Below are 24,379 nucleotides of genomic sequence, written 5' to 3' on the forward strand. Positions count from 1 at the left end.
AAGGAAAAGTTCACTTAGAATGTTCAGTATAGTGCCCAGTTTTATCAAATATTAATGTGTACAAAATATCAACCATAAATCTTAAAAATGCATTAGTTACCTTCTTATAAAACATCTTAATATTTGAGTTAAATTTTTACTTTTCATGAGTTTTTCAGCTGAAATTTTTGAATTTCAAATCAACAGTAGTTTTTAGTACATGCTGGCTTGGCTGTGGAAGGTAATATGTCTGTATTTAGTTTTTTTAAGTTCATGGTTTTTTTAAAAAGCATAATGTTATCTCTCAACCCTATCCTCCATCATTCCATTACTAGTGTGATTTCATTGTCTTAAAATATGTTAATTTCAGGCAGAAAATTATTCCTTAGTTTTTAATGGCATGTCTACTCACCTGGAGTGAATAGCAGCTGTGCCCAAATGAGTATCCAAGGGAAAATTATTTCAATCTGCCACAGCAGTAGAGCTGTGTGTTACTTTCTCTGATTCTTTCTCTCCATCATGCTCAAAAGCCTCTGACACTGAAGGAAATACACAGGAATATAAATTCTTCCTGTGGCTCAGCTCAGTGTTTATGGAAGCCAAACGCTTTCCAAGATCTGTATCTTTTTATGATTGTCACCCTTAAAGATAGCTCTTCAATACAAATAATTCTCAAGTGTAACTCCTACAGACTGGCTCTCCACGAAGCTCAGAGCTGGGCCATGGAAACAGCATGTATAGCTAGATAGCTCTGTCTCATTTAGTGTTGAACTTGATAGCCCTTTAAATATAGAGAGGGGGAAAGTGCCAGAAACTAGTGAGATGGGGGAGGAGGAGACATTGCCAGCTTGGTAGAGTAGGGGAAGGTAGCTGAGCAGGTAAATGGGCAATGGACCCCAAGTGATTGTTCACAAATAAATCATCACCTAGCATTATCGTCCAGATATTTTTAATAAGTATTAAGTGTACTATACTTCTAGATTTCAACTTGCCCTTGGGGGAAAAAGTAATAGGGCACGGATTAGGGCTGTACAGTTACATGGATCCAATAGGAATATATTGGAAGGATTTATGATACGACAGCAGGGAGCCCTGATAGTCAGAAATCTGATTAAAATTCCTGCTGCCCTATTGGAAATCCTTCTACTTCGGATAGTAATATTGGAACAAAACCATCCTGGCAGTTTCGAGAGACTTTCTCTCCAGCCAGCTGCTGACCTGGTTTTTAAGCACTGCACCCTCAAAATCCAGGAGGTGGGGGACCAAGCTAATCCACCACTGACCCAGTGGGTGCTTCCCATGGGGTTACTTTGGACCCCACCCGTTTCAGGGGTACAGTTCTTTAAATTCAGGTCTGGAGCTAGCTTGGAGTGTCTTTCTCTTCAAGCCGGCTTTTGATAAGGATCATCAGTAAAATATCTGGTCAGTGCCAACCTGATACTGAAACCGATAGTGTTGGAGAGGCTGTATCTGATCAGCATTGGATTGGCATTGATCCAATATTTCTGGTGGTGCACAGGCCTAGCAAGGATGGTATAACAAGACTGCAGAATTAGTCATAATTGCTAAACTTATTCTTACTATTTGTTTCAATCTCTACACAGAATTCTTACATAAACTGCTGTGTGGTGTTATACATTTGTAATAAAAACTTAAAATCTTGCACGCGGTTATGACTGCTTAAGCCCATTGGTTTTAGTGGGGCTGAGCATGCCCATCTAGGCAAAGGTTGGCAGCTGCTGAATGGCAGCCATATAATTTTAATCCTTGAAATCTATATTATGTATACTACAACAATGCAACTTTATTTTCATTTTTAGGTGTTCATAGGATTATTTCTTCCCCCCTGGTAAGTTCTGGAGCTCCAACTTGTGATTTCAGAAATGCAAGTTTATGTACTTTAGTTTGACTTGTTGCATTACTGAAAGGGTATTGCACTGAAGAATTGCTTTTACTACAAAGAAACAAAACCCCATGAACTTAAAATTTGTCAAATTTTCTTTTGATATTGACTTTTCATGTTAAATTTCTTGTTAGGTGGTAATTAAAAAGACATGACAATATTTCATGTACCATATAGATGTAGGTCTTTGTTAAATATTGCACTTCAAGCACATTGGAGCTCCAAAGCATATTATGGGGGAAATTGGTACAGTGGTTGAAATTCTGATAATAATAATAATAATTCTTATTACATTTATATCCTGCTCTTCCTCCAAGGAGCCCAGAGTGGTGTACTACATACTTGAGTTTCTCCTCACAACAACCCTGTGAAGTAGGTTAGGCTGAGAGAGAAGTGACTGGCCCATAGTCACCCAGCTAGTAGTATGGCTGAATGGGGATTTGAACTCGGGTCTCCCCGGTCCTGGTCCAGCACTCTAACCACTGCACCACGCTGGCTCTCAATAATGTGAATTAATTTGGAGAAAGAATGCTGATCATTCATACTGGATCAATCCCTATTCCTATACTTGAAGGATCTTTATAAATATTTCTTTGCATTATCAGAAACAGTTCTGACAGGCTATCTAAGTGAATACCCAAAATACCATACCTGAATCCAAAGAATGATACAGCTAGTTCTGCACAACCAAGGAGGCTTGTACTTGTGTTTCTCAAACAGCAACTTTCTCCCATTTCACAGGACAAATTGCTTTTGAAACTGAATTTCAAAAGCAGTTGTTGATATGGTGCATGATCTGCTGTTCAAAGGAAAAGTCAAAATAATTTAAGGAAAAATGGAATAATCAACTGGAAAAATCCAAGTCCTTGGTTGCACCTAAAATAGCTCTTTGGATTCCCACCCTGTGACCACAATCCAGGAAGTTTCTTTAGGCATATAAAAGGTCTTATGTGTGCACAAGTGTACTTCCATCTCTCCTTTTCAAAATGTTCCATGTATAAATTGCAATTCGGATGCTATGTGCTGTTGGAGAGAAGGAGAAAACCCCTACTGGTACAGTTTTCTAAATTGTGGCCTATAATTACCATTTTGTATGTTAAACTGCATAACATAAGAACAGCCCTGCTGGATCAGGCCCAAGGCTTATATACTCCAGCATCCTGTTTCTCACATTGGCCCACCCACTAGATGCTTTTGAGAAGCCCGCGGGCAAGAGGTGAAGGCATGCCTCTCTTGCTGTTTTTTCTAAATACCCTGCAACTCATATTTAGAGGTATCTTGCCTCTGAGGGTGGAGGTGACCTATAGACTAGTAGCCATTGATAAACGCATTCATGGAGAACAGGTCTAAGCCCCTTCTAAAGTCATCCAAGTTAGTGGCCATCACCACTTCTCATGGCAGAGAATTCCATAGATTAATTATGTGCTGTGTGAAAAAGTATTTCCTTTCATTGGTCTTAAATTTCCTGACCATCAGTTTCATGGGATGAGTCCTGGTTCTAGTGCTGTGAGAGAGGGAGAAAAATTTGTCTCTGCCCACTCTCTCTATTCCATGAATAATTTTATATACCTCTATCATGTCTCCACGTAGTCACCTCTTTTCCAAACTAAAAAGCCCCAGATGCTGTAGCCTTGTGGCTACATAAGGAAGGTGCTCCAGACTCTTGATCATCTTGGTTGCCCTCTTCTGCACCTTTTCCAGTTCTACAATGTCCTCCTTAAGATATGGTGACCACAACTATGCAGTATAAGGGCATTATAATATTAAAACATTTTTTCTTTCAATACCCTTCATAATGATCCCTAGCATGGAATTTGCCTTTTTCACAGCTGCCATTTGCTGAGTAGACACTGTCAACGAGCTGTCCACCATAGCCCCAAGATCTCTCTCCTGCTCAGTCATTGACAGCTCAGACCTCATCAGTGTATATGTGAAGTTGGGTTTTTTTTGCCCCAATATGCTTAACTTTACATTTGCTTACATTGAACTGCATTTGCCATTTTGTCGTCCACTCACCCAGTTTGGAGAGATCCTTCTGGACCTTCTGACACTCTATTGTGGATTTCACTACCCAAATAGTTTAGTGTCATCTGCAAATTTGTCCACTTGGTTGCTTACCCCAACGTCTAGATCATTTATGAACAAGTTAAAGAGTACTGGTCCCAGTACAGATCCCTGGGGAACCCCACTTCTTACTTCCCTCCATTGTGAAAACTGTCCATTTATTCCAACCCTCTGTTTCCTGTCCTTCAACCAGTTACCAATCCACACATGAACCCCTTATCCCATGACTGCTAAGTTTACGCAAGAGCCTTTGATGGGAACTTTGTCAAAAGCTTTTTGGAATTCCAAGTACACTATGTCAACTGGATCACCTTTATCCACATGCCTGTTGACACTCTCAAAGAACTCCAAAAGGTTAGTGAGGCAAGACTTGCCCTAGCAGAAGCCATGATGGTTTTCCTTCAACAGGGCCTGTTGTTTTATATGCTTAACTATTTTATCTTTTGAGAATGCTTTCCATCAGTTTGCCTGGCACAGTAGTTAAGCTGACCAGCCTATAATTTCCCGGATCCACCTCCTGAATTCCTTTTTGAAAACTGGAGTTATATTAGCTACTTTCCAGTTTTCTGGCACAGAGCCTGATGGTTTGGATAAGTTACATATTCTTGCTAGGAGATCAGCAATTCCACATGTGAATTCCTGGGCTAGGGATGTGCAGAAATCAAATTGTCTGAATCGCAGGCACTTCTCTTTAAAAATGAGGTCTTACACAGCCCCTTTAATGTGGAGGAGAGCATGTCCATATCTCCTTCGATCGCCGCCATTGACGTAATCCTGGCGCATCCCCAGCTATGCCCACACAGTAGCGGGGTGTCTCCCAGTTGTCCCTGCACGACACTGGCACACATGGCCGCTGTACCGGCATAGCTCGGGGGAGTGCTGGGATTTTGGCAATCGGAGGAGGAGCAGGTACATAAGAACAGCCCTGCTGCATCAGGTCCAAGCCTATCTAGTCCAGCATCCTGTTTCATACTGGCCCACCAGATGCCTCTGGGGAGCCCATAGGCAAGAGGTATGTGTATGCCCTGCTGTTGCTCCCCTGAAACTGATATTGAGAGGCATCATGCCTCTGAGGCCGTAGGTGACCCTCAGCCACCAGACTAGTAGCCATTGATAGACCTGTTCTCCATGAATCTGTCTAAGCCCATTTTAAAGCCATCCAAGCTGGTGGCCATCACCACATCCCATGGCAAAGGGTATGAACCTGCTCGCCACTGTTTTAAAGGGGCTGTGTAAGCCCTCCTTTTTTAAAGGTATATGCCCATGATTTGAATGCCAAATTGTGTTTTGAGTACATCCCTATCTTTGGAAGCTATCTGGCCCTGGTGATTTAATTTTTAGTTTTTCAAGACAGTTTAGAACATTTTCTCTACCTCAAATTGGCCCAGTTCTTTAGTCTCCAAACCTGAGAAGCTCAGTTCTGGAAAGGGAAGAGGGTCAGTATCCTCTGCCATGAAGACAGATGTAAAGAACTCATTCAGCTTCTCTGCAATATCCTTATCCTCCTAAATAATCTCTTTCACATCCTTATCATCTAAGGGTCCAACCGCCTCCCTGGAAGGTTTTCTGCTTGTGATATATTTAAAGAGGTTTTTGTTATTCCCCTTGACACTTGTGCTGCTCAAACTCTCTTTTTGCATCCCTTATTGTTTCCTTGAATCTCTATTGCCAGAGTTTATGTTCCTTCCTGTTCTCTTCATTTGGGTAGGACTTCCAATTTCTGAAGGAAGTCTTTTCCCTTTTTATAGCTTCCCTGCTTCTACTTGTTAGCCATGCTAGTGTCCTCCTGAACTTGGTGGTACCTTTCCTACTTCTTGGTATAAATTCCAACTGAGCTTCTATTATTGTAGTTCTAAAATAAGTTCCATGCTTTCCCTGATTTGATCCTCCTTACTTTCCCTTTCAGCTTCCTTTTTACCAGACCCCTTATTTTTGAGAAGTTTTCTTTCCTGAAGTCCAACATATCCGTGTTGGACTTCCTTGGCAATGTTCCACTTGCATAGAAGCTGAATTGGATCACACTATGGTCATTGTTCCCCAGTGGTTCTACAACTCGACATATCACACAAGGTCCTGACCACCCCTCAGGATTAAGTCTAAGGCACAGTTATTTAGCATGTCTAGAAATTTGGCCTCTCTGTTAATACCCGCACGTGAATTGAAGCCACCCCTTATTGCAGCTGTGTCTCTCTTTGACGCCTCTATGATTTGCTTCTCCAGGTCACTCTCAGCATTTTAATCCGGAGGGTGATAAAACATTCCTAGTAACACATTTCCTTTCAGGTCTCCTTTGGTTACCCATAATGATTCTTTGGAGGACTCTGGTCCTCCAAGGTTGTCTAGCTTGTTGGATTCTATCCCTTCTTTAATAAACAGTGCTACTCCACCCACAATCCACCCCTTCCTGTCCTTTCTGTAGAGTTTGTAAAATGGATGCTTAGTACATACAAAAACTCAAATTTTACATTTATTATTCTCCAACAGACTCCTTAGAAGAGAGGCTACAAATATATGAAGAAGTAAGCAAACGACATCCAAGAGCGGTTTCACCAAGAAGATTACCTTTAAACTTTGTCACAGGTAATGTTACATATTTCTGTAGTATTGCACCAAAGTTATCTAGAGAATTCTCCTTTGTGGTCTCTATGCAGTCCTGTCTATGGGTTCTGCACCTGTGCAGAGCCACAATAAGAATCTTCTAGTTTAGCTTAAATGTTTTTGGCTCGAGTTCTGTGGGATTGCATGGATGACCACTCAAAGTACAAGAGTTAAAAATAAGAAACCTGCTTTCCCATTATTCAGACCTCCTAATTTTTCCAGTCTGGAGGACTCTATTTTTTACATACATGAAAAGATCAATTTCTATTCCAGCTATCATAGATGAAGATGTGTTCTTCATGTTTACAGCATTGAAACTTTGTTGCAGTCAAGCTATGCTCATGTGAAGTCATTTGGCCTAGATCAGAATCTCATCTCAAGACTAAATCAGTGTTGCTGTTAAACATTTTATTACTACTATGCATATTTATATACTGCTTTTCAACAAAAGTTTTCAAAGCAGTTTACACAGAAAAATAAATAAAATGGTTCCCTGCCCCCAAAGGGCTCACAATATTAAAAATAAAAACATAGCATTTTAAATATTTTATTAAAATCTTATGGTTATGAAAGAAATGTAAAGCCCCTCTGCTGAAGACTGTCGTCATGGTATGTTTATTTCTTCCAGACATTTTCTCTGAAATTGAGACTTGTACCGTTATTGATACAGAGGGCAGCAAACACACAGGTGTAAAAAATTATTTTTCAAATTGTTATACAGCTTTACAAAGGAAAGTCAAAAGATAGCTTGTGTTCAAGCTATTTTTTCATGGGATTGGTGTGTGTGTGTGTGTGTGTGTGTGTGTGTGTGTTTCATATGCAAACAGCTGAATTGGAGCACTATAATCTGTGTTTGTCCCATCTCAGTTGTATCACCTTTTTGTCTAAACATTTTTTGCAAGTCTCTTTCATGTTGGGCCAGTTCAGACTTCACACGGAACCAGGATTAAATCTTAGTTCCATGCAGTATCCTCTAATCTTAGGAGCACATGGCCCCCATGCACCCCCCCCCCGTTAATGTGAGCCTCAGAGGAATTCTACTTCTGATTGGGTTTTAAAACAAACCAAAATTTGTCGTAATATCTAAACTGACCTATCTTTGTTTTTGTAATGGATCCCAAACCCACTTTAAACCTTAGGTTCAGATCTTGTTTAATTCTAAAGAAAGTTGTCTACAGTAAACCAATATTAGTTGGTTTGGATGCCACAACCAATCTTGGTTTGTTTTCAACCTCAGTGGAAAATAGAATACTGCTGAGGCTCACATGTGCAGCAGAGGGGGGAGACATGTCCTCCAGAAGCTTGGGGACATTGTGCAGAATGAACATTTTACTGTGGTTCTGTGTGACATCTCAACTGGCCCATCAATATCAGATTTCAAACAATGGAGTGAGTTCCTCCACACTTAAGCCATTTTGCCAATGCAAAATTATTTTATTCTTTTTCCAGAACCTATTACTTTGAAAGATTCAGTGGGCAAGTTAACTTAGCACTTGTTCTACATGGCAGGCCCAAACAAGCAGAACATTATATCCTTATAAGACCATCATTAGTTGTAAACTAACCATAATACTAATGAAAAAGAAGTTTTGAATTAAAAACAAAACAAAACCACAGTCTGAGAGATTGTGATTTGTCGAACTGATGCCAGTTTCTTCTAAGAAACTTTCATTTTATTTATAGTCATTCTATCTAGTTGTTGTGTTTAGTATAGAAATGCTTGTGAGAATGTTCTAATTGTTTTTAATGTATCCCTATTTGTATATGGATTGGTTTATCATGTTGTATGTGATTTTAAGTGGTTTATTTTGCAAACTCATTTCCGAGAGACTACAACTGCTCTCCATTTGTTTTTCATCATTTTCAGATCCCACCCCGCTCAGTCAAAGATCTTAGAAATGAGAGGGAATTTCAGATTTTTCTGTCTTACTTTCCTTCATTCCGTTTATTTAAATGAGGCAGTTCACATTTAGTGGGTCCTCTCAAGCTAAATCTGATACCTGCATGTCAAAATTCAGTCAGTTTGCAAGTATATCGAAAAGCATATGATTGTCCTGTTGTGCATTACTTACTACACATATTCAGATACTTTCTATAGAATTGCAGCAGATTCGCCTTTGTCTTTGTTAGCATAAATGTTGATCTCTTCTATTGATTAGATTTAGCTGCTGGTATCCTTATTAAACATTTCTTTAATGGCTATTATCTACAGTGGCTGAACTTCTTGGAAGATCTAAAAGGTTTTAACTTTGGGTAACAGCAGAGTTATATATGTACTCTGTGCTTTAAAAAAATTGAAATTCTGCACCTTGGCTGGGAATCTACTTCTGTGTCAAGAAGAGCTCAATTAGAAAAAGTTCAAATCTGGGTGATTGTCCTCTTCAGTGTTTTTCAGTTTTTTTTAGTATGTTTTATTTATATAAATATGAGTCCAAATGAACAGTACAAGAAGTCACTAGAATATAACATTACAGATCTGGATTGCGATTTGTTGGCTTTCATGGTTATTGGATTGCTGCGCCTGCGCAGGGACCTCTCGGATAGATTGAATAGTGCTTCATAGCGTCCCTTCCTGCTGTGCACAAGCTCATTGTGACTATTACTTCCAGCAGTTGGGCGCCTTGTTCAGTTTCTTTACAACTGCCAGGGTGTTCAGACCTTTTAGACTGAGCTCCTCAGATCTGTAAAGAAAAATGGTTATTTGTGAAAATTACTGTGTATTTGACTTAGACTGCTTATTACTATTCTTTGAACTATTGGAAGTCAGATTAGGTAACCTTCCTTCTAAAATGGAGATGCAGATGACCTTTAAACAGTGCTTAAAATGCAGGGCTAAACTGCCGTCTACTGATGGCCATGATTCCTGTTTACTTTGCCTTGGGGAACAACATAGCCCAGTGGCTTGTAAAATATGTAACTCATTTTCAAAACAAACTTTGAAGAATTGTGCTTTGCGCTTCTGTGCAGCTCTTTATGATGAGGCCCTTGGCCCGCCGAGGCCAGTTTCGGTGTCAGGCTCGACATAGATGCGATAGGCCTTTCAGGCAGGATCTGCACATGCACAGTCTAAAACCTTGCCTTTGCCATTTACCTCCACTTCGGAGTCGGAAGAGATATTGAAACACCCAAAGCATTTATAGAAGGATCCAAAAGAGGACCATGGGAAGCAACACAGTCCACATGGGGTGTAGTACCCCACTCCAACATCAAAGTATTTAGAAGGACTGTATAGAGTTTGAGGAGACAATACATACTTCTTGGAACACCCTACTCCAGACTCTCTAGTTAATAGATTGTGCTGCATCCTCAAAATCTGCCTACAGATGTACGACTCCATCAGACGAGGGAAGGAAAACGGATGTCCTTGGCCGTAAAATATATTCAACTTCGAGTCTTTCTATATGTATAGCAAATTATTTAGCCTGCATGGCTAGATATAGCCATTGCGTGTGGGACAATTTGCAAAAGGAGGCTGAAACACTTTCTCCTGAAGATTTCATGAAGTGCTAAAATGAGTTGGCACCATCTGACTTCAGAAGTTGGCACCAGTAACCAGACAACAGTTGAGCACATTTAAATTTTTGGCAAAGACCAAATCTATGCTATGGCTACTGCTTTCAGAATCAGAATGCATGCATAGTTGAGATCAAGAAGCCTCCATGCAGATATGAAGGAAAGAGTAGAGCGCTTGCCTGATGGCAAGGTATTGTTCATTGAAATTACGGAGTCATTAAAGTCAAAATACACTGCAAAAAGCTTTTCAACTATATCCATCCACATCTCGAGCATCCTCGCGCAAATGTTCCACGTTTAAGAATCAAGGTTGTAAGGACTTCAGGAAACAATGCAAGCCTCACCAGCGCATAAGTTTTGGTGCAAAAACTAAGAACCAGAACTCAAGACACAGCAAAGTTTCTGCCAAGCAGTCTCTTTGATCAACTGGAAAGTCCACTACTACCATTTCCACAGCCTGTCATAGTGAATTCCACCAGCTCTACAATTGGCAAGACCATCAAACTGGCAAGTCATGCTTCAGCATGGCCACACATAACATCAGACTGGTGGGTACTCAGGATTATCACCACTTGTTGTGCAATAGAATTCATAACTTTGCCAAAGTTTTGGGGCATAAATCACACTCCAGCAACTCCTTTGTTATTGGAGGAAGTACAGACTCTTTTGGAGAAGGAGGCAATTGCTCCAGTTCATTGGACAGACAGAATGACAGGATTCTACTCCCGCTATTTTCAGATGCCCAAACACTATGGGGGAGTCCAAACAGTTATGGATTTACAATGGCTGAATCGGTTCATAGATATTCACAAATTCCAAATGATAATGTTGCAGGGTATTCTTCCACTCCTCACCAAGGATGATTGGCTTGCAGCACTGGACCTGAAGGATGTGTATTTCCATATCGGGATTCAATAGTGGCTTTGTAAGTATTTTCAGGTCGTAGTGGGAGATTCAGTATACCAGTACATAATATTACCCTTGTAGCTGTCCACTGCTCTCGACAATTGGCTTCTTGTTGGTCAAGACAAAGAAAAGTTACCTTCACAGATCCATTATGTCTTGACTCTGCTCACAGATCTCGGAGTCCAAGTCAACTAGAAGAAGTTGCACCTGGAACCAACCAAGAGACTATCATGCATTGGTGCAGAGCTAGATGTTCAGAGGGGAGAAAGGATACTTGCCAAGAGAACACTGGGTTCAGATACGGGAATTGATTTTTGTTTTCACAGAGATCAAAGCAAAGATTAAATAATACTAGCTGGCCCAGGCACAGAACATCTGCGCCCCTAGTTCTCCCTCGTTCTCGCCCCCCCCCTTGTCCCCTCCAATGTTTTTTCTCTCTGACTGGCCATCTGGCCAGCCACTTTTTCCAACCGACCAACCGCCATCTACTTTCCTTCCCACCACCTTCTCCCCCCCCCCGCCGCTGCCATCGCTTTCTCTCCCCACCCATTTGCCTACCCGCCCATTCGCCTTATCTTCCCTGCCGCCATTGCTTTCCTCTCCCCCGCCCAACAGCTCGCTCCTGAACTCGCGCAAGACCTGCCACGCATGGGATTAGCAACAGGTACATCTACAAGAATTATATATATAGATAGATGCAGAGATTGTTGCACCTAATGGCAACTCTGTAGTACCGTATGCTCACTTAAGAATGTGTCTGCTTCAGCTGTGGTTTCTACAGGCATTCTGCCCAAATGTGGACAGTCAGAATATGTTTCTAGTTATTTCTCCAGCTGTCCTAAAGTTACTGAGGTGGTGGATGGTAGAAAGCAACCTTTTACAGGAGGTACCATTTCAACCACTATTGCTGAAGCAATGGATCACCACTGATATATCTCTGATGGGGTGGGGTGCACATTCTGGGGAACACCAGATACAGGGTGTCTAGAATACTCACCAGCAGCAACTGCATATCAGTTTCCTAGAGTTGATGGCAGTTTTCCTTGCACTCAAGTCTTTCACCCTGATTCACTGTGGCAGTGTAGTTTAGGTGTAAATGGAGTATAGAAAATTGGAACTGGTGCACCTGATTGCAATACATATCAGTGGGATAGGCAACATTCTAGCAGACTACCTCAGCAGGTCAGTTTTTAAAAATCACCATCACAAGTTGGAGATAATTTGCAAATTATCCTTCTCATGTGTTCAATCTTGGGGAGAACACCAGATAAACATTTTTGTAACAGGGGACCACAAGAAATGACTTAATTACTGTTCCAGGCAGGAATAGGGCCCGGCTCCATGGGAGATGCTTTTCAGCACCATTGGGGGCAAGGCCTATCATATATGTTTTCTCCTCAGCCCTTTCTCATCCGGTTGTTGGCGAATGTGATACAGGATGGTACAACATGCATAATGATAACTCTGTGATGGCCACGCCAGTCATGGTTTGCGTCGCTATTCAGAATATCGAACCAGACACTTTACCATCTGCCACAGCTTCTGGATATTCTGACAAGGGATGGAGGAAGAGTTCTTCACTCGAATTTGAGAAAACTTGGGAGAGTTTTTCAGAAGAAACTTAACATTTTTTATGTATGTAACCATGGCGGCCAGAATAGTATATGCGCAGAAATGGAAGGACAAGGAAATGCCCTCAAAAGAAGATTGGTTGATAAAAATTTTGGAATATGCTGAGATGGCAAAACACAGTACTGATAAGGGATGAAAACTTGGAATGTTTTAAAGGAGATTGGAAACCATTCTTACTATACTTAAAGAACTATTTTTCTAATATAGATTTTTCAGCAGGGTTTGAAATTTAGTAATAATAGCAGGTTGGGTTGAGTAAAATCGAGTTTGCAATGTGTAGGATATATGTTTTGAATTACTATAGCAATGGTTGACTTGTATAGTTAATTAATCGAGCAGATTGGTGAGCAGGAAGTCAATATTTACTTAATTAGATGTAACGGGATTGTTAAGATATTGTAAAAACCAATAAAAAATTAAAAAAGAAAAAAAAAGAAAAGCATAGAAAATAGGTTATACAGTTATTACGGTATATTATTGTAAATACCGTAACCATATTACGGTTACATCATAACCATAAAATACAGTTATTATAAAATAACGGTAAACCTTATACTAGGAGGACCTACTCCTGCAAATGGAAAAAAAATTCTAAGTATGCAGTACTGCATTCTTTCAAACTACATAAGGCTCCTGTAAGGCAAGTGCTGCTATATCTAACAAGCCTAAAGAAAACTGCAATTGTTGGTTTGTTTAATTAAAATGTTTCTATACCACCCAAAATTTGCATCGCTAGGCAATTCACAATTAAAATAATTTAACATTAAAACCAGTTAAAACCCAACCTTAAAAGTATTAAAACTATAAATCTAATTAAATGCCTGGGTGAATAAATATGTCTTCTGTGCCTTTTTAAAAGTTGTCAAAGATGGGGAGGCTCTTATCTCAACAGGAAGCGCATTCCAAAGCCCAGGAGCAGCAGTGGAGAAGACCCATCCCGAGTAGCTGCCCGATGAGACAGTTTGACAAATGTGTCCATAAAAGTTCATCTGGCAGCTACTGGCAATGCATAAAGGTTGGGATGGTAAGACTGTTTTTTTCCATCTGGACTGTAAAAAGTATATCAGGGATTTGAATAATTTATATCCCCCAATCCGCAAACCAATTGAACAATGGAGTCTTTCATTGGTGTTATCAGTGACAGAATCTCCTTTTGAGCCAATACATTTGATGTCTTTAAAGTTGTTATCACTAAAGATTGCCTTTTTAGTGGCAATTACCATGGCAGGCAGAGTCAGTGAACTTACAGTCCTTCGTATAGATATGCCACATATGCAGTTTTACCCAAACAAAGTAGTTATGTGTTTGGACCCGGACTTCAGATCAAAGATAGTTTCTTGACTTTCATTTAAATCAAGATATTGTGCTGCCAACCTCTTCCCAAAATCCATCAAGCAGGTTGAAAAAGTCACTCCTCTCCTTGGATGTCCACAGATGCATCTTGTTTTATCTGCAGAAAATGAGAAGTTTTTGAAAGACAAAAAACCCCATTTGTTTTACTCAAAGGGACAAGTCCATCGGTCTCAAGATATCACGTCAAAGACAATCAACCACATTGGTTGGTTGAATTGATATTCCTCACCTATAAGTTGCAGGATTTACAGCTGCCAAAAAGTATCACTCAACTAGGGCTTATGTATCATCTGCAGCACTTCTGTCAGGCATCAAGGACATCTGTGCCGCTGCTACATGGTGCTCGCAGTTGTCATTTGTAAAACTCTGTGCCATAGATTTGCGAACTGCTGCAGATACTCATTTTGGGAGAAGTGTTCTGAATAGGGTGCTAAAATGCTACCTTGCTACTGCACCCACCTCCTTAAGGAGAGTTGGCTGGATACCCAATTATCATGAATGCCAACGGATCACGATCCAGATAAACAGGCTGCGTACCTGTAACTGATGATCTGGGAATGATCTGTTGTCATTCATGAAACCTCCATGCCTCCCCTCTAGAGTAGCATGTACAAAACAGAGAACAAAAAGAGAGCGAGGGAACCTTACCTTTGGAATGGAGGATTGTCATTGCTGGCGGTCTTCCAGAAACTGAACAAGGCACCCAACTGCCAGAAGTTACCATCACGATGAGCTCATGCACAACAGGGAGGGGTGCCATGAAGAGCTATTCAATCTATCCGAGAGGTCCCTGTGCAGACGCAGTAACTAAATTATCATAAATGACAATGGATCGTTTCCAGATTATCAGTTATAGGTAAGCAACCTGTTTTTCCACTGCTAACATGTCAAAGAGGCACTTTTAAAGTGGTGGGTTTCTTACACTGAGCAGGAGGAGAGCAATTGTATCTATTCAGCCCAGCATAGCATTTTTTTTCAGGGGCCATTTTCCTTGTGCCCTTTTTAAAGGTTGTGTGAGCCCCTTTGGGACAGGGAACCATGTTTTCATTTCTTTTGCTACATAATTGCTTTGATAACATTTTTATTGGAAAGCAATATATAAATCTCTGTTGTTGTTTTTAAATATAACCTAAGGTACTCTTTCTTTTAGGTGAAAAATTTAGAGAATTAATGGACAAGTTCCTAAGGGTTAACTTCAGTAAAGGCTGCCCGCCCTTGTTTACCACTTTGAAATCTTTATATTACAACATGGAAAAGGTAAAACTCGGATTCCTTTGTGTTTATATGTATTGTTTTGTTTATCTCATGACAAACTAATAACAAGTTATAACAGTAACTATCACTCTTTTTGTCCTGCTTGATTTGGATTGTTTCACACTTGTCTAGAATATTTATCATTCTGCCCTCTAAATTTGATGATAATACATGTTAGAAATCTCATTCAAATATTAGCATGTCTGAGCAAGTGATAACTGAGCCATTTAAAACTCTGTACCTTGCCTCTGAAAGTTTGTGTATATTTGTGTATTGTTCTTCTTTGTTTCACTCTTGCTTCAGCTGGCTGCTACAACTTCATACAGGTAGACCTCATTATACGTGGGGGTCCTGTTCCTGCAGATTACTGCAGAGTCTATGGGAATGCCAGGATCAGGTTCCCAGACTCAGTCCCCCAATTCCCTCCCCCCCCGGCAAGTGTGAGAACAGGCTAAATAAACCGCCTTGCCATGCTTTGCGGGTCTCCTCGCATCCAGCAATGCCCCCCAAATGGTTTCCAATAGTTGGAGATTTTCCCCTTTAAAAAAAAACCATTTTCTTGATGAAATGAGACACAAAATGGCGACCGGAAATGATTTCCACAGTCACTTCATGCTTTGTAGGTAAAGCAGATATGTGGGATCTGGGTTGTGATCCGTTGATTTCTCAGCTGTTGTAGGAGGTCACCCAACGTGGGATTACGTCCCGCCACGTGCTCCAGGAGGCAGGAAATAGATTTAATTGAAGATCCTTTAACCCAGCCCTTGTGGGTGGAGCCTCCCAGTTTATTTCCTGCCTCTGCTCAGGAGAGTCGCACTCGCTACAGCTTGTCTTGCTCTTTTGCTTTCGCTTTCTATTCCATCTCATTTCCTCGTTTTGCACCAGATTTTCTCCTCCCTTTCTCCCTGTACCCTGCTCTGTTCTTGCTGCCGTTTTTTTTCCTGTTCAAAAATAAATAAATAAATAAATAAATAATGTGGGTTTTCTTAACACTACTTTTTTCATACTTTCTCTCACTGTCCTCTGGCCTCTTGCCCCGTTTCCTCTGCCCTCCATTTATATTCTTTTGGCTGATGCCCAAGAAGAAAAGCCTCGGCGTGCTCACTTTCCGGGAGGGACACGCTTGGCAACAGCTCTTCCCGCTGAAGCAATGGGGGAGCCAAAAAATGCCCCGAGATAATGGAGGCAGCAGGAGGGAGGCTTGCTGGTGCCAGTGGGCCACAGCAGCTCGCTTCAGCCCCTGACAGTCAGCTTGGAGAGGAGCATGGGGATTCCGGGCACGAGCGTTGCCACCAAACCTCCCCTACACAGGGGCAGAAGAAATGGCATAGGATGGATAGATATATAGACAGATAGCTTGCTTTATTTCTGTCATTGACCAGCAATAAAAAAACGGCATAGGAGGCAGGGTTGGAGCGGGCCCAGAGACAAGATTTTAAAATGGGCCCCCCTTCACTGAAGCTCAGCTCATGAAGGAAAGAAATGGTGCTAGAGAAAGACATGCTGTTCTGGTAGCTCCAGGTCTTAACGCTCACAACAATTTCAGAGGATCAATACAACTGAAGGAAGCCCTGGTGGGTGTGTGGCTGGGGGAGTCAGTCATGTGACTTGCCCCCCAAGGCATTGGGCCCCTAGACAACTGTCTCCCCTTGCCCTATTATAGTTATGTCCCTGATAGGAGGCGCCGGCTCCTTGAACAGGGACTCTTGCCATCCTTGCCGGTGGCTGCCGCTGACCTGCTGGACAGGGCTAGTGATAGGGCTCCTGCATGAGCGTCCTCCTCCCAACTCTATCCCTCCTTTCCCCAGCAGCCAAACACGCTGCGGTGAACTCCACATCCTTGGCGTGTGGGCTCTTGATCCTGAGGCAGCAAGCCGGCCAGGTTCCCCAGCTGCAGGACTCGGAGGGTGAGGAACCACAGGAGACAGGGGGAGCCATCCCTATAGGGGACGATTTGATGACATCACAGGAGCAGCAAGGTCAAGGAGGGAGCCCACCTCAGGAGGACATGATGAGACCTGACCTTTCCCGGGGGGTGGAGACAAGGAACCCACTGTTTCCCTGGAGCCCTCAAATCTGTTTGCCAATCCACAGGGTGATATGGCCAGAGGTGGTCCAGGGGGCATGCCTGATTCTGCTATCTGGAAGGGCTGGATACAGGAGGCTGTGCAGCAATCCCTGGCTGCTGCCTTAAAGGCACAGAACTCTCTCATCCCCACAAGAGGACTGAGGTCATCTGCTCCTCAGACTCACAAGCAGGGGCCCCCCATCGCAAGACGTGTAAAAGGACAGGGGTCCTACACACCTCACAAAAGTCGAGAGGTCAGATTCACTTAGGATTCTGGGGAGGACTCCTGAGTCATCCTCTTCGGTGGAAGGCGAGCTTCCACTTGACTCTATAACTAACATGTATAGCCAGAGGATCTCCTTACTGGAAGACGTCCAGCCTCTTATCTATCAATCTATTACTGTGTTGGGTCTAAAGCCTGTCTCTGCAGATCAGGTCACCTTAGTATCTAAGAGATCGCTGGTTCTCAACCACAACATCAAGGAATGCAAAATGCCAATGCTTCAGCTCTAGGACAAGACACAACTCTCTCTCTCTCTCTGGGGGTAGCCTTTCAAATAGACTGGACCAGAGAGATTACTTACATGTATCTGCCACATCAACTGATAAGTTGTGTGGTAGCGAGGCTATTAGCCAGCCCGGAAACATGCATTCTAATAATGCCATGGTGGCCAAGACAGTCTTAGTTTCCATTGTGAGTCAGACTGGCTCAGAGCAAGTACCTCAGATTGCCACAAAAAACAGATCTTTTTTCAAAGGACAACTGTTAAGTATTAGTTCTGGACGTGCTCACTCTGTACCTGACAGCATGGCAACCAGGCTTCTGAATAAAATCCTACAAAACCAGTGTAATCCATCCAAACGGCGTAACTATGTTGGAAAGTGGATAAGGTTCAAAACATATGCAAAAACAAAAGGTTTTAACCAAGAAAAGCTTCAATCAGGGAAGTAACAAACAAACAAATAAATAAATAAATATTTGACACCACTTAAGGTGCATCTTGCAGCACTTTCAGCAAAGCATCCAGGCTGGGATGGCAAGACACCGTTCACACATCCTGACAGCAAAGCGTTCCTAAAAGGCCTGATGAATTTGTACCCAGCAATCCAAAGACCTGTTGCGCAATGGAGTATATTGTTAGTCCTCTCTGCGCTAACTTTGGAGCCATTTGAGCCTCTGAGCACTGCATCGATAAAGTTGTTTACTTTGAAAACAGCTTTCCTTATAGTTATAACGGCTAAAAGAATCAGTGAACTAACGGCATTGCGCATAGATGCGCCATATACAATAAACCCTAGGAAAGTAATGATGCGCATGGACCATGATTTCTTACTGAAAGTGGTATCAGATTTCTACCTTAACCAAGAAATTGTCTTGCCTGTGTTCTTCAGGAATCTATCAACTCCGATAGAACAGGCAATGCACTCCTTGCATGAGCTCTGTTACACTACTTAGACAACACAAAATCCTTCAGGGTCATTAAATGCCTATTCATATCTTACAAGGGCAAGACTAAGGGCCACTGGGTATCGAGGCAATGAATGTCTCATTGGCTAGTGGAACTGATTATACTAGCCTACAAGACTCACAGGGTGGACTCGCCAAAGGCTATTAAGGCAAGAACCCATGCTGCTTCTTCTGCGCACTTACCTGGCATTACTTTTATGGACATTTGCAAAGCAGCAACATGGTCCACAGAGCTGCCTTTCATCAAACATTACGCCATAGATCTGCACTCTGCAGCGGAGGCAAACTTCAGAAGAAGTGTGCTAAAATGGGTGTTACTATAACAACTGCATCCTCCTTCTTAAAGGAGCTAACTAAACACCCATTCTAAGGGATATCATCAGATCATAATCCAGATAAACAGGTTGTTCACCTGTAACTTATGATCTGGTAGTGAGCCGTTGACATCCATAAGTCTCTCCCTAATCTCCCTGCTGCAGTAGGGTTAGTCTGTGGTGTACATGTGCATTCGTGTCAAAAGAGAACACACCTTATTATTCTTGTGTGGATGGTCGTCCTCAGCTGGCAGACTCCAGGAACTGAAGAAAACAGCATTAGGGATGTTGACGAACCTGTTTGACAGTCAATGCACAGACTGTTGAACAGGTTTGGAACCCTCGCGTTCGAACTGGTTCAAATGTGGGGACCTCTTTAAGGGGAGGGGAAGGTGTTCTTACCTCCCCCGCCACGCTTCCCCCCTCCAGTGCTGCTGGTGTGGGGTGGCTGTATTCACTTTTGCCTCCCCAGTCAACGGATCACTACCAGATCATTAGTTACAGGTGAGCAACCTGGTTTTTTTTAACCCTTTTGTATCTGTGGATAAGAAGGTTGGGTGTCTATCTGACACCCGTGGATATGCGAAACCATGAATAGCGTATAATGAGGTTTGCCTGAATCTAACTCTGTAACTCCAGGCTCATTTACTTGGAAGTAAGTCCCAATGAATTGAGTGGGGCATACTCTCAAGTAAGTGTGCACAGGGCTGAAGCCTAAAGATCTGAATGCAATTTAGCCCTTGAATTGTTTGCACATCACTTTCTGATGGAGTTGTGGTTATTATTTTTTAACTTTCAACTTAGTATATTATGAGTTATATTGAAAGAAAGTTTGCCATGACTAAATCCTGTTGGAATTAATCAGAGTTAAGTCACAACTAACTTGTTTGATTTCAGTGTTGCTTAGCCATGACCAAATATCTTTTGATGCAATGCTACATGTTTTTCATTAAAAGATCACTAGCTGAACCCACACAGAGCATCTGTGTAGCAGTACATTCTCCCCACCTTCTGCCCACCTCCCCCACCGCCGCCTGCCCCAGTCTCGTCGCCACCCCCGCCTGCCCCAGTCTCGTCGCCACCCCCGCCTGCCCCAGTCTCGTCGCCGCCCCCCGCCTGCCCCAGTCTCGCCGCCGCCCCAGTCTCGTCTCTCCCCCCATCGCCCCAGTCTCGTCGCCGCCCTAGTCTCGTCTCTCCCCCCGCCGCCCCCCGCCTGCCCTAGTCTCGTCTCTACCCCCCCGCCTGCCCCAGTCTCGACTCTCCCCCCCGCCTGCCCCAGTCTCGACTCTCCCCCCCGCCTGCCCCAGTCTCGACTCTCCCTTCTGCTGTGCGGCAGTTAACTCCCTCCACCTTCTGCCCATCTACCCTGCCCCTTCTGGCCCAGTCTCGCCCCCCCCCCGGACCTCATTTCCCACCGCTTCAAAGCAGGTAAACTTGGTGGCAGAGCCGCTTGCCTTTTTTGCGGTTGCTCAGTCTTGGTTTTGCGGTCCCTCATGTCATTGCTACCAGCCTCAGCCGTCCCCTTCCAGCTGCCCCCAACCGCCGAATTTCCTCCCGCTCCTTGAGGATGCTCCATTGTCTCTGCGCCCTCGGGCAAGCTCCTTGGTTCCGTTTATCTCACAGGGGTCCAGTTTTCTCCTTTCTCCTATAGTTTTCTTCTTTCTTCCTTTTCCCCAACTCTGCCGATACCTTGCTTAATCGCTCTCTCCCGCCTGCCTCCCTCTCTGCCGTTCTCCATCCAGACACAGTTCCCAATGCAGTAGGCAGTAAGAGAATTAAATATATAGATTATTATGAGACAGTGGTACTAAAGTGGATAAATAGATTCTTCAAATATTCATTTTCAGTAGAAAAACTATATTTGATATATATAATGGTTCCTTTTAGAACTGTAAGAAAGACACTAACATTAACAAGTTGATAATGACTTGCCATAAGGATTTAAAAGTTGTTTGATAGATATTTCTACTATTTCGTTGTTAGCACAGCAACATATGCAAGACGCTTGACTGATAAAGTTGTACAATAAGCATAATGTAGATCAAGGATTCTCAAACTTGGGTCCTCAGGTGTTATTGGACTTCAACTCCCATAATCCCCAGCCTCAGTGGCCTTTGGTTGGGGATTATGGGAGTTGAAGTCCAATAACACCTGAGGACCCAAGTTTGAGAATCACTGATGTAGATTATTCTAATATATTTTGCATGCAAACTTGCACATTTCAAGCTTTCCTTTTTAAAAAAATAGAAGCAAAACCTTTGGTGGTTAGAAATGAACAGCTAGTTCTTTGGCTTGAGATTTGGATGAGGTGTTTTAGAATTGAGGGTGTGTGTGTGTGTGTGTGTGTGTGTGTGTGTGTGTGTGTGCGCGCGCGCGCGCGCGCGCACGCACACACACACACATGTGAATGCTCGCTCTCTCTCTCTCTGATATGGGGTATTGATAAGCTGTCAATGTAAATAACCATTACAATTTTAGAGTGAAAAAAATTGAGGAAGATTTAAGAACATAAGAACAGTCCTGCTGGATCAGGCCCAAGGCCCTTCTAGTCCAGCATCCTGTGGCCCACCAGATGCCTCTGGGAAGCCCACAGGCAATAGTTGAGGGCATGCTCCCTATCATGCTATTACTCTCCTGCAACTGGTATTTAGAGGCATCTTGTCTCTGAGGCTGGAAGTGGCCCATAGTCTTCAGACTAGTAGCCGCTGATAGACCTGTTCTCTATGAATTTATCTAAACCACTGTGGAGGAACGAAGCCTAGACTTAGACCTTTTGGCTTTCTGTAAATAATCCCCTGCATTGTTAATATTCCCAAACTTCTCTTTGTAAATAGCCCTTGTATTATGGATTATATTCCCAAAACTGCATTGTTGTGAGTAGATTCTGTGGTTGCAAATCCCTGTGCATGGAGAAGGCTGGCAAGGTCAAAAGTTCAAACTTGGTTTTTTTGTAGTTTGACAGTTGATTTTTGGAAGGGAAAGATAGTGGTTTTTTTTAAATGGAGTGGATTTTTGTTAGTTCTGATTGGCTGAGTTGAGGAACTGTTGGGCCAGGAGAATGTATATATTGAGAGAGTTAAGACCATTTGGTCAGGCAAGTCAAGAGGAGAGTCTTGGATGTCAGAGTCAAGTCTGCTGGAGGCAGTCAGAGCTGGAGGTTGCAGAAGAAGAGAGTCTGGAAGTCTGCTAGAATGAGTCCAGGAAAGCAGAGAGTGAACAGCCAGCAAGAAGAGAAGCCTAGCTGAAATCACTAGAAGAAAAGGAAGAGCCAGGCTCGATTGAGCCCCTGACCTGTGCTGTAATTAGAAGAAGAGACTATCCAGCAAGCCAGAAGCTGAAAAGAAAGCGCAGAGGACTCCGAGTAGGGATCTGTATAGAGCCAGGTAGTGATTGTGTTTTCCCAGTTTTATTTTCCCCTAACTTGCTCTGTTAACTGTTTTGAATTTGTTTTTGGTTTTTTGCTGCAAAAGTAGTATTTTAATTGAACCAGTTTTTCTTAAAATAAACTTTACTTTTAGGGGGAAAAATTAGAAGCTTGTTAATTTGTCTCCACCTCACACCTATAAACCTTTCCACACTACTGAAAGTTTGGGGGTTTTTTTGTTTTGTTTTTTTGATGATTTTTGATAAAGGACTGTTGTCCTTTACCAGCCATACCAAAAGTCCTCTTGGTGGCAGTGGTAACAAGTTTAGGAGAAAAAGAGGGTTGTTCCTCCACATGTGGTGGCAGAAGTGGAATCTGTCACCCGTGGTGTTGCAGCAGGGCAGTTCCTCCACACGTGGTGGCAGAGGTAGAAAGCTGTTCCTCCACAACCCTTCTTAAAGCTATCCAGGCTATTGGCTGTCACCACATCTTTTGGCAGAGAATCCCATAGGTTAATATGCGTTGTGTGAAAGAGTACATCTTTTTGTCAGTTCTACATTTCTTGGCAATCTGTTTCATGGGATGATCTCTGCTTCTAGTGTTTTGCGAGAGGGAGAAAAAAATTCTTTCAGCTTTCTCTGTCTACACTCATGCATGATTTTTATAGACCTCTATCATGTCTGTGCTCAGTCATCTTTTTTTCTAAACTAAAAAGCCCCAGGTGTTGTAGCTTTGCCTCATAAGGAAGGTGCTCTAGACCCCTGATCATCTTGGTTGCCCTGTTCTGCACTTTTCCTGCATATTAAATGAACAGTTACTATTTTAGCCCGTAGTTGATCAGTATTTTAGAAGGACTTGTGTGGGTAGTCTCAAAAGTTTTAATACTTAGAGGGATGAGGACATTCCTCTTTTAAGACAAAAGAGGGATGGGATGGGTAGGAAGAGCTGGTGCATATCATGGGTCTTATATTTAAGTTTGTCACTTTTAGTTTTAAAATTATTTTGTTCTATTTTATTAGCTGTGTTAGTCAAATGTTATGAAGTATTTGTAAAAGAAAAAAGTAGCACTCAGAGCCTAACTGAAAAGTGTTTGAAGTTGGTTTACTATAGCATAAGCTTTTGTGGGTGAACCCACTTTGTCAGAAGCTTAGTTGATACTGGAGGAAAACAGGCAGTGGGATCACAGGATGGGAAAACTCATAAGATATTTAAATGGACAGGGGTTAAGATGTATCAAGTATAGTCCTTATAGTGTGACATTAAACCATAGTGAGTTTTTCTTTAATCCCTGTCCAATACAATCAAACTTTCTAACAAATTTGTGCTCTATTTCCTGGTCTATACAACTCCCAGAGTGGATTCCCTTCTCAGTCCTTTTGTAATACAAAAGATCACTGAAAGAGGACTCAGTTTAGGTTATTCCATGTATGCCAAGTAGTTCATTAAAGGTTTATATTCAGTTCATTAATAACTTTGTGTTGTTAGAGTATATCCACTGTAACTTCATCCATATTTCATTAAAAATCCCTATTCCTGCTGTATTGTAATTTCAAGAGTGTATATCATTTGGGCATAGCTTGTGGGCCAAAATGGTTCCAGTTATTTATTTATTTATTTATTTATTTATTTATTTATTTATTTATTTATTTAGTGCAACTTAGACCTAGCAACAAAAAGAACATAAAATTATTCTCATTAATTTATATTGAATGTGTGTACTTGAGTTTGGGGACCAAGGATAGATTGGGACTTCTGTTGGTGTACCGATCACCCCGCTGCCCAGCGGAATCCCTTACTGAGCTCACGGACTTGGTCGCGGAACTTGCGTTGGAGTCTCCCAGACTTTTGGTGCTGGGGGACTTCAATGTTCATTTTGGGACCAATTTGTCCGGGGCAGCTCAGGAGTTCATAGCGGCCATGACGACTATGGGCCTATCCCAAGCAGTCTCTGGATCGACGCATA

The 24,379-nt window shown here is 42.2% G+C and overlaps 1 protein-coding gene and 1 long non-coding RNA gene across 3 annotated transcripts in view; one reads left to right on the top strand and one right to left on the bottom strand.

The window, feature by feature from the left end:
• NAA16 (N-alpha-acetyltransferase 16, NatA auxiliary subunit) overlaps positions 1-24,379 on the top strand; it is a 91,831-nt gene that overhangs the window by 33,889 nt on the left and 33,563 nt on the right. For both annotated transcript variants that reach the window (XM_053306862.1, XM_053306861.1), the window contains exons 8-9: positions 6,431-6,526; positions 15,099-15,205. In XM_053306862.1, coding sequence (XP_053162837.1) covers positions 6,431-6,526; positions 15,099-15,205 — 203 coding nt within the window. The remainder of the gene's footprint in view (positions 1-6,430; positions 6,527-15,098; positions 15,206-24,379) is intronic.
• Positions 8,932-19,341, bottom strand: LOC128349822 (uncharacterized). The gene is made up of 5 exons (XR_008319013.1): positions 19,268-19,341; positions 14,597-14,738; positions 13,970-14,045; positions 11,100-11,170; positions 8,932-9,225 (listed from the first exon to the last, which is right to left on the bottom strand). It is a non-coding gene; the product is annotated as an uncharacterized LOC128349822 (long non-coding RNA).

The sequence above is a fragment of the Hemicordylus capensis genome, chromosome 3 (genome assembly GCF_027244095.1).
Source record: "Hemicordylus capensis ecotype Gifberg chromosome 3, rHemCap1.1.pri, whole genome shotgun sequence".
Lineage (NCBI taxonomy): Eukaryota > Metazoa > Chordata > Lepidosauria > Squamata > Cordylidae > Hemicordylus > Hemicordylus capensis.